This window comes from Actinia tenebrosa, unplaced genomic scaffold (genome assembly GCF_029948245.1).
Source record: "Actinia tenebrosa isolate PJP-AT-01 unplaced genomic scaffold, QUT_ActTen_1.0 PGA_scaffold14__42_contigs__length_11649687, whole genome shotgun sequence".
Classification (NCBI taxonomy): Eukaryota; Metazoa; Cnidaria; class Anthozoa; order Actiniaria; family Actiniidae; genus Actinia; species Actinia tenebrosa.
In genome coordinates, this window is record NW_028292574.1 from 8,396,062 (window position 1) to 8,411,537 (window position 15,476).

The 15,476-nt window shown below is 36.5% G+C and overlaps 2 protein-coding genes across 2 annotated transcripts; both read right to left on the reverse strand.

Moving 5' to 3' along the window:
* Positions 1 to 1,164: 1,164 nt before the first annotated feature.
* On the reverse strand, positions 1,165 to 3,358 carry LOC116303680 (uncharacterized). The gene has a single exon (XM_031713261.2). It carries the CDS (start codon positions 3,133 to 3,135, stop codon positions 2,041 to 2,043), a length of 1,095 nt encoding a protein of 364 aa, XP_031569121.1. The 5' UTR covers positions 3,136 to 3,358; the 3' UTR covers positions 1,165 to 2,040.
* A 1,950-nt stretch (positions 3,359 to 5,308) lies between these two features.
* Positions 5,309 to 13,904, reverse strand: LOC116303689 (sperm-associated antigen 7 homolog). The gene is made up of 8 exons (XM_031713270.2): positions 13,763 to 13,904; positions 12,591 to 12,658; positions 12,189 to 12,277; positions 10,948 to 11,032; positions 10,300 to 10,347; positions 9,238 to 9,291; positions 8,200 to 8,395; positions 5,309 to 7,408 (listed from the first exon to the last, which is right to left on the reverse strand). The coding sequence occupies exons 1-8, from the start codon at positions 13,830 to 13,832 to the stop codon at positions 7,326 to 7,328; spliced, it is 693 nt and encodes a 230-aa protein (XP_031569130.1). The 5' UTR covers positions 13,833 to 13,904; the 3' UTR covers positions 5,309 to 7,325.
* Positions 13,905 to 15,476: the final 1,572 nt, after the last annotated feature.

The window sequence follows — 15,476 nt, forward strand, 5'->3', positions numbered from 1 at the left end:
AATCATGTGGAGGATTTAAGGTGGCCTGAGCTTCAAAAGCTGAGTAACCATGCATGGACATAAGATGTGCACGTGTATACCTTTCTAGATCTATCCTTTCCTTATTTTGAACACCTTCATTTTTTTTACTCGAGACATAAATATATCCTTCCACTACATTCCTCCGACGAACGAATAAAAAAAAAAAAAAGACAAAATAACGACTTTTTAAATCGGATTTTCACCCAACACTCAAACTGTCAAAAAAAAAAACTTTGACATTTGTTATGAAAAATGCATTGTTTTGTACAGTTATGTCGAACTGATTTCATCCCAAATTAAATTTAATTCACAATTTCTGAACATGGAAAATAAAGATATCTATTCTTGGTTTTCACCTACGTCATCATGAATTTCAAAAGCGTAAATTCGCATTATAATGAAATAAAAGTCTTATATTCTTGTAAAGCGTTCCAAACTACATATGCTGGTTAAATTTTAAGGCTGTAAAGCATTTCGTTGCGGAACTATAGGCGAGTAAACATGACGCAATTTTTGGTTAAAATGTATGGAGCGGCCATCTTGGTGTTCCAAGTTGGTACACCATCATGGCGGACGAAATTCTAAAGGCTTAAAATGATGGAATATTTAATATGTTTGACTATTTTTCACTTACACATACTTTAAATAGATATTTTAAACGTGTCTAAGGGAAAATCTTTCAACTAAAGTAAATTATTTTAATATTTTCATCGCTATTTAGAAAGACGTGACGGTATTGCGTGACACAAACTCAACCTTCATAACTCGGGAACCAAACATCGAAATGACTCGAGATTTTTTCTTGTGTCTTATAACACTGACTTCTAAAACATACTTGAGAAATGTCTTTATACGATCTATAGTTTAGATTTTGATGTTTTGATGACGTCATGTGAAAAGTGTGTTCTTTCCTTTCTCGGTAAAGACATCGAAGAAACAATGAAAGAGAAAGAGAGAGAGAAACTAGCTTAATTTGTAATCTTTATCTGCGTTCCAATTTGGAAGGCAAAACAAAAAACAAAACAAAAAACACTCCATTGAGCGATGAATAAATATTAAATAAGACTTGCTATTTAAAACAATCACCCGGGGAAAAAATAATTCAATTATATTTCCGGATGTATGTTCTTACTTTATTCCAACATTGACAAAAATAACCTTATAATTGCTGGTTTTCACATGACGTCATCAAAACATCAAAATCTAAACTATAGATCGTATAAAGACATTTCTCAAGTATGTTTTAGAAGTCAGTGTTATAAGACACAAGAAAAAATCTCGAGTCATTTCGATGTTTGGTTCCCGAGTTATGAAGGTTGAGTTTGTGTCACGCAATACCGTCACGTCTTTCTAAATAGCGATGAAAATATTAAAATAATTTACTTTAGTTGAAAGATTTTCCCTTAGACACGTTTAAAATATCTATTTAAAGTATGTGTAAGTGAAAAATAGTCAAACATATTGAATATTCCATCATTTTAAGCCTTTAGAATTTCGTCCGCCATGATGGTGTACCAACTTGGAACACCAAGATGGCCGCTCCATACATTTTAACCAAAAATTGCGTCATGTTTACTCGCCTATAGTTCCGCAACGAAATGCTTTACAGCCTTAAAATTTAACCAGCATATGTAGTTTGGAACGCTTTACAAGAATATAAGACTTTTATTTCATTATAATGCGAATTTACGCTTTTGAAATTCATGATGACGTAGGTGAAAACCAAGAATACAATCTTCTACGCAATAGCTTGAAAAATATTTACTCTCTGTACAAATAAATGGAGCTTTTGTTTTGTGATTGTGCTTGCATGATCAACCATTTTGAAAAGTAATTCTAAGTTGTTTTCCTCAGTTATTCTCGTTAGCTTTATGATACTTGAACGCATCGAGAATTTTGTCTTACCAAGATCTAGCAAGCTTCTTTTTTCTAAATTTTCTCGTAATATTTTAAATAATTTTTAGTTCGAGTTTTATTGTTTTGAACTGAAAACCATGACTAAATTAGTTCAAACTCGACTCATTTATGTTCGTACGATTTCGTTAATATTTTTTGTCTAAATTCAAACCATTTTGAACACCTTTCTTGAATATCATTAGTAATTTCATCAATGGTTTTACCATCGTTTATTGGTTCAGTGTAATCGTCTAAGTCGATATTCAAATCTGTTGGCTCTGTGCTGAGTGTTCTTGGTGAACCTAAGCTGTAAGTTCTTTTGATGCTCGGAAACTTTTCGTGGAAATTTGAATTTGGCTGCCAACTCTTAGAAAAAAATTCCCTCTTTGTCTGGTTAAAGCGTTTCCGGACAAAAAAGGGATTCGAAGGATTTGGCACGACTTGCACATGTTGATGTCTTTTGATTGCTTTTCGCCAAGGATCTTTAGAGCTTCTTTCTTGCTCTCTCGGTGATGGAGTAAAAAATAATGAGTCTCGTTTAGTTTTCTGTCGTTCACTACCATCGTCTTCGTCGTCTGACGAAATATTTTCTAGCTTTATTTCGTCGTTATTTTTTTCCATTTCTTCGGCTTTAGCACACAGACTGCTTGTGTCATTGCTTGCTCTTGAATTAATTAATGACTCTACAGCTGTCGTATTGATATTTTCAAGTTCATTTGCGTTTTTTTCGGCATTTTTCCGGATTCCGCCATTACGAAAACTTCGAATAAACCTCTGAGGCTGAATAACTCTCATTTGAGCTCTTTGTCGAAAACTTTTGAGTTTTTTATTTTTTTCGGCTTGTACTAGTTCATCTTGCCTTTTTCTCTCTTCCTCGGGCAACAAATCTAAGTTTCCGAGCAAAACTAACGTCTTCCTCATTTCGGAAGACATCGGAAAGATATCTGGAGTTCCTCTCCTTTGAACGCTCGGTGGACGGCTTGGAGAGGAAGCGTTTGTTTCCAATGTGGTACTATTCAGGGTTTTCTGATTACCTTCACTGCTTTTCGAATAGGACTCCACACCAACGTGATGTTTTGAGATTGAATTCGCGATCCATATTTGTCTCGCTGTTTTACGAAACGTAGTCTTGGTTCGTCCACTTTCTCTACTTCTTGTTCTTAAATAAGGCGCATTTCTGCTGTTCGGCTGGACAGAGAAATATTTTTCCTTGTCCATTGCTTCGTTTCACATCACGTTTCCCAAATCTCTACTGGGGAATAGATTCCTTTTGAAGTGTCTTGTAACTTGGACTACAAAGATTACTGGCGCTAAGCGTATTAGGCTGTCAGATATCGCCGACGATAAGACGCAAAGACTGAACCATTATTAGGCCGGAGGGAAAAGCATTTTAAGTCAAAAGCCTAATCTTTTTAAACTCTAACGGATCTTCTGTTCACGGCTCTTGTATACAATTATATATTCCCACTATTCGGTGTTTGTATAAATATAAACCCGGAGGCTGTTTCAATAAATACGTCAAAACTTTAGAGACAACATTGACATGAGCAGCACACAACTGGACGTACAATTCTCCCACATTAGCAGCTCCATGAAGACATTTTAAAGCCTAATACTATCAAAATGTCACTCTTATGGATGCTAAGTTAGATATTGTTGCCTTTAGATAAAATTTTGAGTCGAAAAAGTAATATTCTGAGAGATTGTTCAACGCAGGTGATATAAGCTCAACAGGACATGACAAAGCCTAAGAGCATCATAAGACTTATGCACACAGTTTGAATTGGCCCGTTTGGGAGTAAACAAATTATAAGCCATGTCAATAATTCCTTTAATGAAAAGTTTTATAGAATAAAGGATATACTTAGTGAAGTAATAAAAACAATAGAAGATAGGTTAGGGAAATTTAGAAATTCAGTTTGCGAAAAGAAAGTTGATCGTTTTTCGAAAAAAAATTTTTTTTCTAAAAATCACTGCTTATAAGAAACCATTTAGGCAGTAGAGTCGATGCTTAATCTTCCTTTTAATGCATTTATAGCCACCTGTTAATAACCTGTTAATTAAGTGTTAATTGAACAAAGTATTACTTATTAGTGAAATGTTTTTCAGCACTCGAACGGAACAGACCTAAACTCGTCTCATACGCAAAACGTATGATTAACAAAGACTTCAGCGCGACGTATAAGATCAGTTGCTTTGTATAAAACCGGATTATTTAATGCTGAATGAATGACAAGCCAGGCAGTTTGGTATATTTGTATGATATTAAGGAGATTAGAGCCCCTGACAATCTTTTTTTCTTCGTACCATTTGCATGCATAGCGTGGTTGGACAGAGTAAACCAGAGTTTAATTATAGAGGTTAATGAAAATATTCTTTAAGTGGAACATTTTTTGGCATGCGACTAGGTCAAAGAGCGGTAAATTGTATAAAGGAAATGATTTGTTAATGTTATAAAGATTTATAACCGTGGGCTAGTGTCTGCGCATGTGCAACAGAGGGGTTTCAAGGCAGACGACGACATTCATGTTCTATTAGCCATTCCGAGGTTGAGGGAAAGACTGGGTCGAGTTGGCATTGCAGTGCATTGTGGGGCTGTTTTAGGAGACAATGGAAATAGGTTTCCTATAACAGCCCCAAAATGTATTGCATTGCAGTTTCTTTTCCCCTGATGATCCTCGAAATGGCTTATAGCGAATCAAACCTTCAAGTTCTTAGAAAAATTGCTTTCAGTTATTAAAAATAAAAAATAAAAATTCTTAAAATTGAGCACAATTCAAAGAAATCTTACGGAGCCTTGTGAGGGGGTACTCCTTTTGTTCAGGTGGTAGGGGTGATCGGTGCTCCTTTTAGGGTTGAAAATGTTCCCCGTGTGGACCTTTTAGGGGTTCCGGCTCAAAAGTCAATTACGTAACATAACTCCGTACCTTTTGGGGTCATTTATTATGCGCGTTATCCATGCTATGCCGCTGTTTACTTTACAATGATGCACGAAATATTTCTTTAATATGATCATCGTTATAATCTTATTATACGACGCTGTCCTGTCATTCGTTAAACCGGCTTTGATAGCCGGGGTTAATAGTAAATTACTGAAATAAAGCTGTACCTTTTAGGGTTTGAAATCAGGTTGGTTTTAAGAGCCTTTTTAATTTATGCGTACCTTTTAGGGGCCATTTTAAAAATCGACCGCCGATCACCCCTACCACCTGAACTAAGGGAGTACCCCCCTCCCCCCCCCCCCCCCCCCCCCCCCCCCCCCCCCCCGGGGGCGTATAGTATATTTTAGGGCCATGAAACAGTGTTTTCCTTTTTTTCCCTTTTCTTTAATTTTGCTGTTGTTGTTGATGAGTTTTTCCTTTAGAGAAAACAAATATGAAAGAGATAAAACTTGTCGGGGAAAAAGTTTTGTTTTAATTTCATCAACCTCTGAATCTCTCAAAAGTCGAACCTGAAAAAAAAATTGTATTAAAAGTACGAAAACTAAAATAAACTAAAAAATAATAATAGCAAAATTATCGGTGTTAAATACATGTACTTTGATGTGATTAATACACGATTTAAAAACAGCTAGGCCAGCCTCAAAAAGACTTCACAATTTGGTTGCTTAAAGTTTTTAGTTAGGGCTTCGTTGTCTTCTACTTCGAAAAACGTTTCCAGCCGATTCGTGCACATTAATATAACAATTCTTGTATCTGACGTTCAAGTGTATTACGCTATATTTCTACAGGTTTTAATTTACCACGAAAATATATATAGTTTATATAAAAGGTTACTTTTTCAATGAACTACTTCGATGATATGGCGACCATTTTGTCAGGGGACAGAACAAAAATGGCGGAAAATATATAAAGTTTCGTGTGTCTTTCATTTAAGGGTAAAGGTGGTCGATGTGCTGTCTTAATTCATATTTTGTTGTATTTTATTGTGGCAAGTATTTTCTTGTTAATATCAATCGACGTCATTACTGTAACAAAGCTTTATTTGCTTTGCCCCCTGGACGCCCCATGATGCCTTGCGATCAAAGATGGCGGCCGAATCGCCGAAGTAGTTCAGTTTACTTTCAATATTGAGGTTTTTCACTGTAACGCCACGTTGTCAATTTTTTTCTTTCTTTCATTTATTTATTTTTTGTTTTATCAGAAAAAAGAGTTTGCAGTCAAATTGTTCATATAGATATTAGTACAATTGTAAAGTTTCGTAAAGATTGTCAACAACTCACAAAAATGTTTGAATTTTTGAATCTTACAACTTTTACAAAGAAATGTATGTGGTGAGAAATTTTCTTTGTAAAATAAGTGCTTATGAGTCTTTGCACAATATTCTCAGAAATGATTCTTTAGATAGTGCATAGTTGATTGTGAAAATATTTCGTCATTTGAATGTCGGGTCTTTAGGATACGAAGGTTTATATTCCCAATATGTTAATGACTATGACGTAACAGATGGGATTATTTAATATACAACACTGCACTCGTTCTGAAATATAATATTTAAAAAATATCACCCTTTTACTCTTAACTCGTGACTCACGTAAAGGTTCTTACAAATTTGTTTTCAAAAAATGTCCAGCGTTCAATATTAAAAGTTGCCACAAAATAACTCAAATCCCTTATGTTACGTCATAGTCATCTGAACATATTGGAAATATAAACCTTCGTATCTCAAAGACCCGACATTCAAATGACGAATTATTTTCACAATCAACTATTCACTATTTAAAGAATCAATTCTGAAAATATTGTGTAAAGGCTTATAAGCACTTTAATGTTTTTAATAAGTCATATCTTCAATAGCTTACGTGCTATCTTCACGGAACTACAACGTTTTACTAATATATGTACTGACAACTTTAAATGTCAACTCATTTTGCGGATTAAAAAAGTTTTTTCTAAAGCGTGACATCACATGAAAAACCTCTTTCTATGTTTTTTTGCAACCGTAACTTCCGTACAGGGATCTTCCGTGAGGTTCGCTCCACCATATAACACATTCACTATTTACAACATACAACACTTAGATCTAATTGTGATTTCTACGGAGGGAGGAAAACTGCATGTAGAACCCGAAGAAAACCCCTCTTGCAACACATGCGATTTAGTCAAGAATCAAAATGAACTTCAACTACACAGCAGTCAGAGACAGCACCGTATGCGCATGAAACCCATGCGATCCTTTTACGATAAAAAGGACCAAATACTTGGGAACCAATATCTATGGTATGCGTGGCAACATATATATAGTGGCTCTCAGTTATATTTTGCTACCGTATGGCAGAAACTTCTCTTAATCTAGGAAACTCTGCCAGCAGGAGAATATTTTTGTCATTCAATAAGACATTCAATAATTACTGTTCGTGGTTGCAGTTGTTGCTTCTAAGAGTTGTCTTCTTGCGGGTGTTCGTCTGTCTAGGTTTTCTTCTGTTTCTTTCGTTTAATGTCATTGAGTGTTTCTTCGATGGAGCGAAGGTCTCGCTTGTTCTCGCTTGGGACTGGGCAACGAAAGAGGCAATATTATATGAGGTATAATATAATGTATCAGCAGCAGCAGCAGTAACAGCAGCACAGCAATTGTAGCAGCAGTAAGAACAACAACAACAGCGACAGCAAGAACAACAACATGTTCAACAACAACAGCAACAATAACTCAGCAGTAGCAACAGCAATAGCAGCAACGCATCCTGACTTGCATTTACATAATCGATCAGCCCAGAGGTTGTTTCAGGGTTCTATCTGTGAGTTAGCCGTGCCCTGACTTAGATCAGCCCAGAGGTAGTTTCAGGGTTCTATCTGTGAGTTAGCCGTGTCCTGATTTAGATCAGCCCAGAGGTTGTTACAGGGTTCAATCTGTGAGTTAGCCGTGCCCTGATTTAAATCAGCCCAGAGGTAGTTTCAGGGTTTGGTCTGTGAGTTAGCCATGCCCTGACTTAGATCAGCCCAGAGGTGGTTTCAGGGTTTGGTCTGCGAGTTAGCCATGCCCTGACTTAGATCAGCCCAGAGGTTGTTTCAGGGTCCAATCTGTGAGTTAGCCGTGCCCTGACTTAGATCAGCCCAGAGGTTGTTACAGGGTTCAAACTGTGAGTTAGTCATGACCTGACTTAGATCAGCCCAGATAAGAGGTTGTTTCAGGGTTTAATCTGTGAGTTAGCCATGCCCTGACTTAGATCAGCCCAGAGGTTGTTTCAGGGTTTGATCTGCGAGTTAACCATGCCCTGACTTTGATCATCCTAGAGGTTGTTTCAGGGTTCGATCAACTAATTTCTTAATAAAATTTTGAACTCACCAACTCCATACGAGATATTACTTTTCGTAGCCTTAGCTGCCGCTTTGCCACTCTCTGAACCAAGCAAGTGTTTGTACTTATCCTTGTAGAACGTGGCTGGTGTTGAATCTTGTTTTAAGGGATTCATCCCTGGCCAATATTTAGCACCAGCACTATCTTCTTTAATAGTCTCTTCTGATGACCCAGATGCTGTTGTCTGTAAATAAGATTACATATATAAATTTAGGCACTGCCTAAAAGCGGAGCTCCTGATACGCAAGTCAAAGGGAGCCCAATTTAGAGAAAACTGAAAGGTGAAAATAAAATAGGGGGGGAAAATCTTCAATAAGTATATGTAATAGGACTCCATTTGGAGGAGGAAAATTCTGAGGACTGACAAAATTTGGCAGTCGGAGGGATTTTTCAAGTCTAATTATTTCTTGATTGAGGAGCATGAAATCCCATTAGCTATTAATTATATAGCTGCCTAATTAATCCCATATCAACAAGACCTATCCAATTAAGAAAATAATTGGACAGTTACATTTAGCATATACCAACTTGTGTACTTCCTAAGAACGCACACGCTCATTGGTTAATTGGAGGTGAATATTGTATGATATTCACCTCTGAATCTCGGAATATTGAGTCGGCATCAATGCCATTCCCATCAATACTAAAAAGGCAACGAAGTATGGCCTAAAAATTTTGCTAAACGTTTTCTGTGAATTTGTCATGCAAACTAAAAGTTTCTGTTTGTTAGTTTTTATTGAATTATTGCATATAAAATAAGTTACTCTGTACACAAGTTGGTATATGCTAAAACAATTATTCGCCTCAGGCTCAGTGAATATCGAGGAATATTTACCTCGCCACTCAAAGACTCGCGTCTTGGTAAATATTCCCCGATATTCACTTCGAATAATTGCTAAATATGGGATTAATGAGAAGCTGTATAAGTATTATCTTTATTCGAGAGGAGGATAATGTAATACTCTGTAGGTCTAATAATTACCAAAGATAAAGTCAAAATTTATTGTACATTTGAAAGTTACTCACTTCAAGAGTGGTGTCGGCATTCTTTGTCTTGCTTGGTGCTTCAGGGTCGTATTCCTATAAGACATGAAATTATGTTTATTATCTCCTCTTTCTCATTCAGTAAACACTGCCGTAACCCTTGATTACAGACCCATTTGTAAAGGTTCAGCCTCATTGCAAATCACTCAGACAAGCAAACGGTAAAGTAAAGCTGTGCCTATTCTCTACTTTCACATCTCCATAATGCCTTGCATCTTTGGGGGGTAACCAATCAAAAAACTGTCCCAAATTGAAAGATTTCTTAATTGAATTCATACTATATCATTCTGCTTTCATCTGTACAATATTGATTATCAGTTTATTCCAAGTGGTTTTTGCGTCTACAGATCATCAAGAGTTTTGGTCTTACAGAAAATGTATTGACTTACGAAAATTTTTTTAAAATTTACATTAAATGTCTTCAAGCTTTTATCTTTTTCTGTTTTTTACTTCTTCTTTTATTTTTGGATACCAAACAAGGTATTTTCAACATTGTCTGATCAGCCTTCAGCAAAATAAATGGGTTTTCACCCTCTGGTTACCCCCCAAAGACACAAAGTATTATGGGGAAGTGAAAGTAGTGAGAATACACTAGAAATTTTTTGCTTGATTTAATAATCAATTAAAATTAATAATAAAACACATCAAGAGTACAAAGAAAGTGCAGAATGACCATACAAGTGACAAAGTCTGCGACGTTTTTAATTTTTTCAAAAATTTTCCTAGTGTGATTTTTTTAGCTGTTGCATTACTTGCACGAGGTACATGAGTACACCTGAAAATTTTAATGTGCATTGGTGATTTCAAAAAAATGCATTGCTGCCTGTGCAAGCAAAAAATCATTCAATCATGTAAGCTGCAAGGAAAGAAGGCCAGAAGAAGAAAAAAAAAACGACAAGAACGGCACACTAATGGCCTTTTACAAGGTTAAACCTGTATAAACGAGTCAGTTGTCATCAAAAACAGTGAACATTCAATGAGGAAGAGTACTAAAAGTCTTCCTTGCCTCAAATAAATATAAAATAAAAGTGACAATATTATTACCAGCCTATTTCTGTATGCATCTAATTCTTCATCGGATGGTGGAAATTCCTAAGTAAAGACACAAACAAAATGATCAATGAGCAAGCAAATAGTGGATGGGTATGTTACAAGATGGTGGGATGATCGATGGGTGATGGATAGAAGGAAGGAAGGAAGGAAGGTCGGAAGGAAGCAAGCAAGCAAGCAAGCAAGGAAGGAAGGAAGGAGCGCACAAACGAACAAACGAACGCACAAACGAACGATCGAACACACAAACAAACAAACGAAGGAAGTGAAGTAAGGAAGGAAGAGGGATAGGTGGTTGAATCAGTGGATGGATATCTGACTGAAACATCCTGGGAGTAGGGGTAATTAAGAGAAAGGGAAATTTACATTCAATAATTAACCATACCTAGGACATCCATATCCATAAGATTTTTTCTTGTATGACATAACACATTTCATTCTACACAGGGGAGCATTGTGTTTAAGTTAATTAATTTAATTGTATTATTGTAAAGGCTTCTTCAAACTAAATTGAACTATACATCTTACCGCTTAGGCTGAGGGCTCAGTAACATTTATCAATGTTAAATAATTTGTGGTTGCAATACTGGCAGTAACCTTTAAGGTAATTAATGCAGTCAAATGAAGTTCTAAGGAGTATACCTTTTTGAAAAGCATGACATATCTATCTACTTCATCTTCTCCAAATGAAAAAGTTGTTAAGCCAGCAACTTCTGCTACATCATGTCTGCAAGAAAATGAAAAGTCGTAGATGTAAGCTAAGGACAGGAACGAGGGTCTGAAGGAAATAAGGGGATTGGCATGTGTTTAGGGGGAGGGGGAGGGGGGAGTGGATGGAGGAGAAAATGTTTTTGATGCCAAACAATTCGAGACCCCTACCTAATAGCATTTCGGGTACCCCCTTTGATCATTTAAAAAATCATCCCAATCCTCCTTTTGACCTTTCAAGAAGGCCCACCATGTTCCACAAAAAAAAATTTGAGGGCCCCCCATTTTCTCCTCCCCCGCCCCCTCCGAATTAATTAATGACTGGTCCTTTAGGTCTCTTCCTTGAGGGTTGATGGATTTGAGGGTTTTTTCCAGCTTCTCCAATTGTCCTCCCTCTGCAAAATTAAATTCTCTAAATTCCATTCAATTTATACAAATTGGCCACGGGTGATCCCGCGCACGCACTTCTGGTAACTATTAACCAATCAGTTCTAAGCATTTTTGTTGCATCGCCAAAAGTTCCATGATGAATTTCAAAATGGAGTTGTATTTCAAGTTAACCTTTTAAAAATACGTCCTCAAATATGACTTTACATTGAAAATTTCTGTTACATGTACCAGAAAGGCTTCCTCTTGCTCTATCATTAGTTAAAATTGATAAAAACAAAGCATAAACGCAATAAAAGTAAGCAAAATTGGCATATTGTCTTAATTAGTCACCAACAGCCATTTTGATTACAGTGAGATATTTGAACTAGGAGACTGGGAATTAGGAAACGTTTGATTTGACAAATACACTACATAATCCTTTGCGCACTTCGAGGCCAGATCACCTGGCATGCCCTGACTTTGATCAGCCAGAGGTTATTTCAGGGTACTATTCATACAATTTGAAGTCTACTTATTGAAGTTCTAAAGCAAGTTTCATCACAGGTAGCCCGAGCTTGGTTTCTGTGGTGTTATGTTTTAACCAAACGTAAGGGGATTCTTCAAAAATTTCAATCGAGAAGTGCTATTTCTCAATAATCAGGTAAAATTTCGAGGCTTTATTTCAAGTTTCAATGATTTTATTGAAATTTTTGAAGAATCCCCCTACATTTCCTCATAACATGACACCACAGAAACCAAGCTTGGGCTACCTGTGGTTTCATATCTGTCTGCAGTTTTTCACTTACATTATGCTTCTCTGTATCTTATTCATTGGTGGATATTTGTGTCTCTTTCTTTTAGGGTCTTCAATTAATTCATTTATTTCTTTTTCAACCTAAAAAATGAACAAAATATTTAGTTTAATTCTAAAGGTTAAACTCTCAAACCTGACACATAGAATTGCAATATTGTGAAGCCATTTTCAATACTCTTTCCTTGCATTTCTTTGTAGAACTAGCCATGATATGCACAATAGACCTAATCCACTGTTTTCCCATTTCAGATCATGTGTCATTCCCTTGAGTATCATTTCTTTGTTTAATGGTTGTGCATGGGCAATAAGAGCTGAAAGTGGATTTGGTCCATTGCAAAATTTAATGTCATTTACAGTGTGCTCTGATCAAGTTATTCATAAAATATGACTGTACCTTTGCACGAAATTCTGCTACTTTCTTGCGCTCGTCCTTTTGAAGTTTTAACATTTTGTGCTTTTTATCTGTATAAAATATAAGTATAAATATAAATAATATTTACTATGCTACCTTTCCCTGGGAGGGAGGGGGGTATACCTTCATAAAGTTTATAGACCTATTTGTCAAAATTTATTATGGCATTGGCTTAAAATAACAACTAGACAATGGACAATGTCTGGCAAAAACTGGGACTTGTCCAGTCAAATCTTTGCCTTGCCGGTCATTTTGACCAGTAACATTGAGCCAGAAATGAAGTATGACTAAGCTAAAACTAATTTGGTCTGTGATTATGATTGGCGACTGATTATTTGGCCATTACCGTATTTTAAGCCCTGATGGCCAAAAAGATCAAATTCTGAAACAACCTCTGGGCTGATCTATAAGTGTTAGCATTACTAACTCACAGACCCAACCCTGAAACATCTTCTGGGCTGATCAAAGTCAGGGAATGGCTTACTCACAGATCAAACCCTGAAACAACCTCTGGGCCGATCTAAGTCAGGGCATGGCTTACTCACAGATCAAACCCTGAAACAACCTCTGGGCTGATCTACAAAAGTGCAGAGGACATCACTGAATCACAGATTAAATCTTGAAACAACTTCTGCATTAAAGTCAGGGCACAGCTGACTTACATGTATAAATCAAATTTTAATTCAGCTTGTTCAGCCAGTGTAAGAATTGCATATTCAAAATAACATAAGCTTACTGTACATTACAGATTATCATGAGCAAATGATTCAGAGTAAAAAGTTAGAACAATCACTGTGTGAAAAGCTCGCATTTTCAGAGTTATACTAAAGCTAGGGTTGCAAAATGTAGCAATGCGTTGATGTTCTTTTAAGAAAACTGAAGATATAAGACTCTATTAAATATAGGGATAAAAGCTTTGAACTCGTGATTAAAAAATCTAGTTTTTTTTTAAAAGACTTCTTGCAAACCAATGCTTCTCTCTACAGACATTATCAAATGTTATATCTAAGGTCATTTCGTTATGATTTCAATGCATATCTTTAGAATTCGAAGGGTTTTTGTTCATCGCTATAACATTCTTACTTCTATTCATAATTTACGTTTTCGAATTATCACAAAAACACGTTCCTTCAAATGAATTCGAATTTTCTCACCTCTCGCCTCCTTATTTTCAGTAACTGGAGGTGCATCCATGCTATTTAGAATAGAACCAAGCAGATCCATGGCTTTTTGTTTAAATTGGTGTGAATTTGAAGGAACCAGGGCCAATTTTTATTTTTCTGTCAGCGTTGTTGTGTTTTGAAGAAAGTTTTGTCGGCCATCTTGGATTCCTTGAATGCTAGTGCCCAGGTATCGCTGGCATGGACGACTGCGTGGAAGATTCTAGATCCAGTACTAGCGGAAAAGGCCAAGAAGGGAGGAATGAGAGAGAAAGAGAAAAAGAAAGAAAATTATAACTCCTTTCTTCTCTTGCAATTTCAAGACATACATGAATTGCGCGTATGTGGTGCAAGGGAAGTTTCACGAGGAGACTAGTTCGGCGGCATTGCATTAACCAATTATTTAGTGTCTACATCTCACAAGGCATTAACTTTAGTTTGCGCATGTCCATATATTTAATTGTTTTGACGAGTCTCGCGATGATAATTGTCTTTCAAAACATGTACACTTATACCCCTTTGATAAAATATGTTTAGACCAACCTTTACACTGCCATACTGCGCGCGCTTCAGCACTACGCTTAGTCTGAGAGACCATGAAGGACAGGCCCTTGCACAACCTTGTAACTTTTCAGTTTTGCAGCGGTTACAAGCCATATAAATTCGCGCTGCGTCTTTGCATGATAAAACACGATGGCAGTTATGATACACACGAACAATCCACGAACAAGAGAAGAAAGCTTATATTTGTACTAAACACTACCCTAATTTATTTTCGCCATAATGAAAATCATTATGTGCTCTGTGTCATTGATAAAAGAAACGTTTTGGCTTACGGCCTTGAGATGAGATTCAGAAGTTGTTGGCTTCAAGAGAAGACTCGGGGCTCACTTCGAAACACGACGGCCATGTTATGACTGCGCATGCGTTATACATTCCCCTTCACAACGTACAACACATCGTTCTTTGTTCGAACTGTTTTACAATAAGTTAATCCTTCTGAACCATCATTTGAAGCCGTTCCCACAGTTTCTGAATCGAAATCATGCAGTCTCATTTCGGCCAAAGCTTTACGAATATCTCTCTCGAGTTTTGAACATGATGGCTGTCTTAAATGTTTTTTGTCCGTCTTTTCCGTAACATCTTTCTTGTCCTCTCTCGTTTTCCCTGATTTAATTGTAGCATTTTGGCCGAAGATAGACGAACTCTCAATAGATCCTGTCTTTTCTGCTATACTGTACTGCTTTGGTTGTCCAAGTTCACTCAATTTTCCTCTCTGCTTTGTTCTGGCACCCATAACTCCCTTGTAGGCTTCTTCGTCCGCGACTAAAGTCTGTTTTTCGACTACCGGTAGCAAAGAAATACTTTGCTTATTATCAGTTCTTTCGTCCTTGCTGGTTCTTCTTTTCATAGTATCTCTAATGCTGGATATGTTTAGGAAAATTTCTCCGTAAGCTTCGCGTATGACGTATTCAAAATTCGATTCTTCGTTGTCTTGATCAATTGAAGACTCTTTCTTTCCCTTTGACATTATCAACAGTTTCGCAACCGTGACCACCCTTAGCTCCTAGATATGATATTCGAAGCCATAACCATTTAAATCAAGTACATTGCGGTATTACTTACATGGTTAACATGGATGTGAGATAAAATAACTTTAATAAAGTTTAATTTAACAAATTAAATATGCGAGTTCTAGCTTAATCAT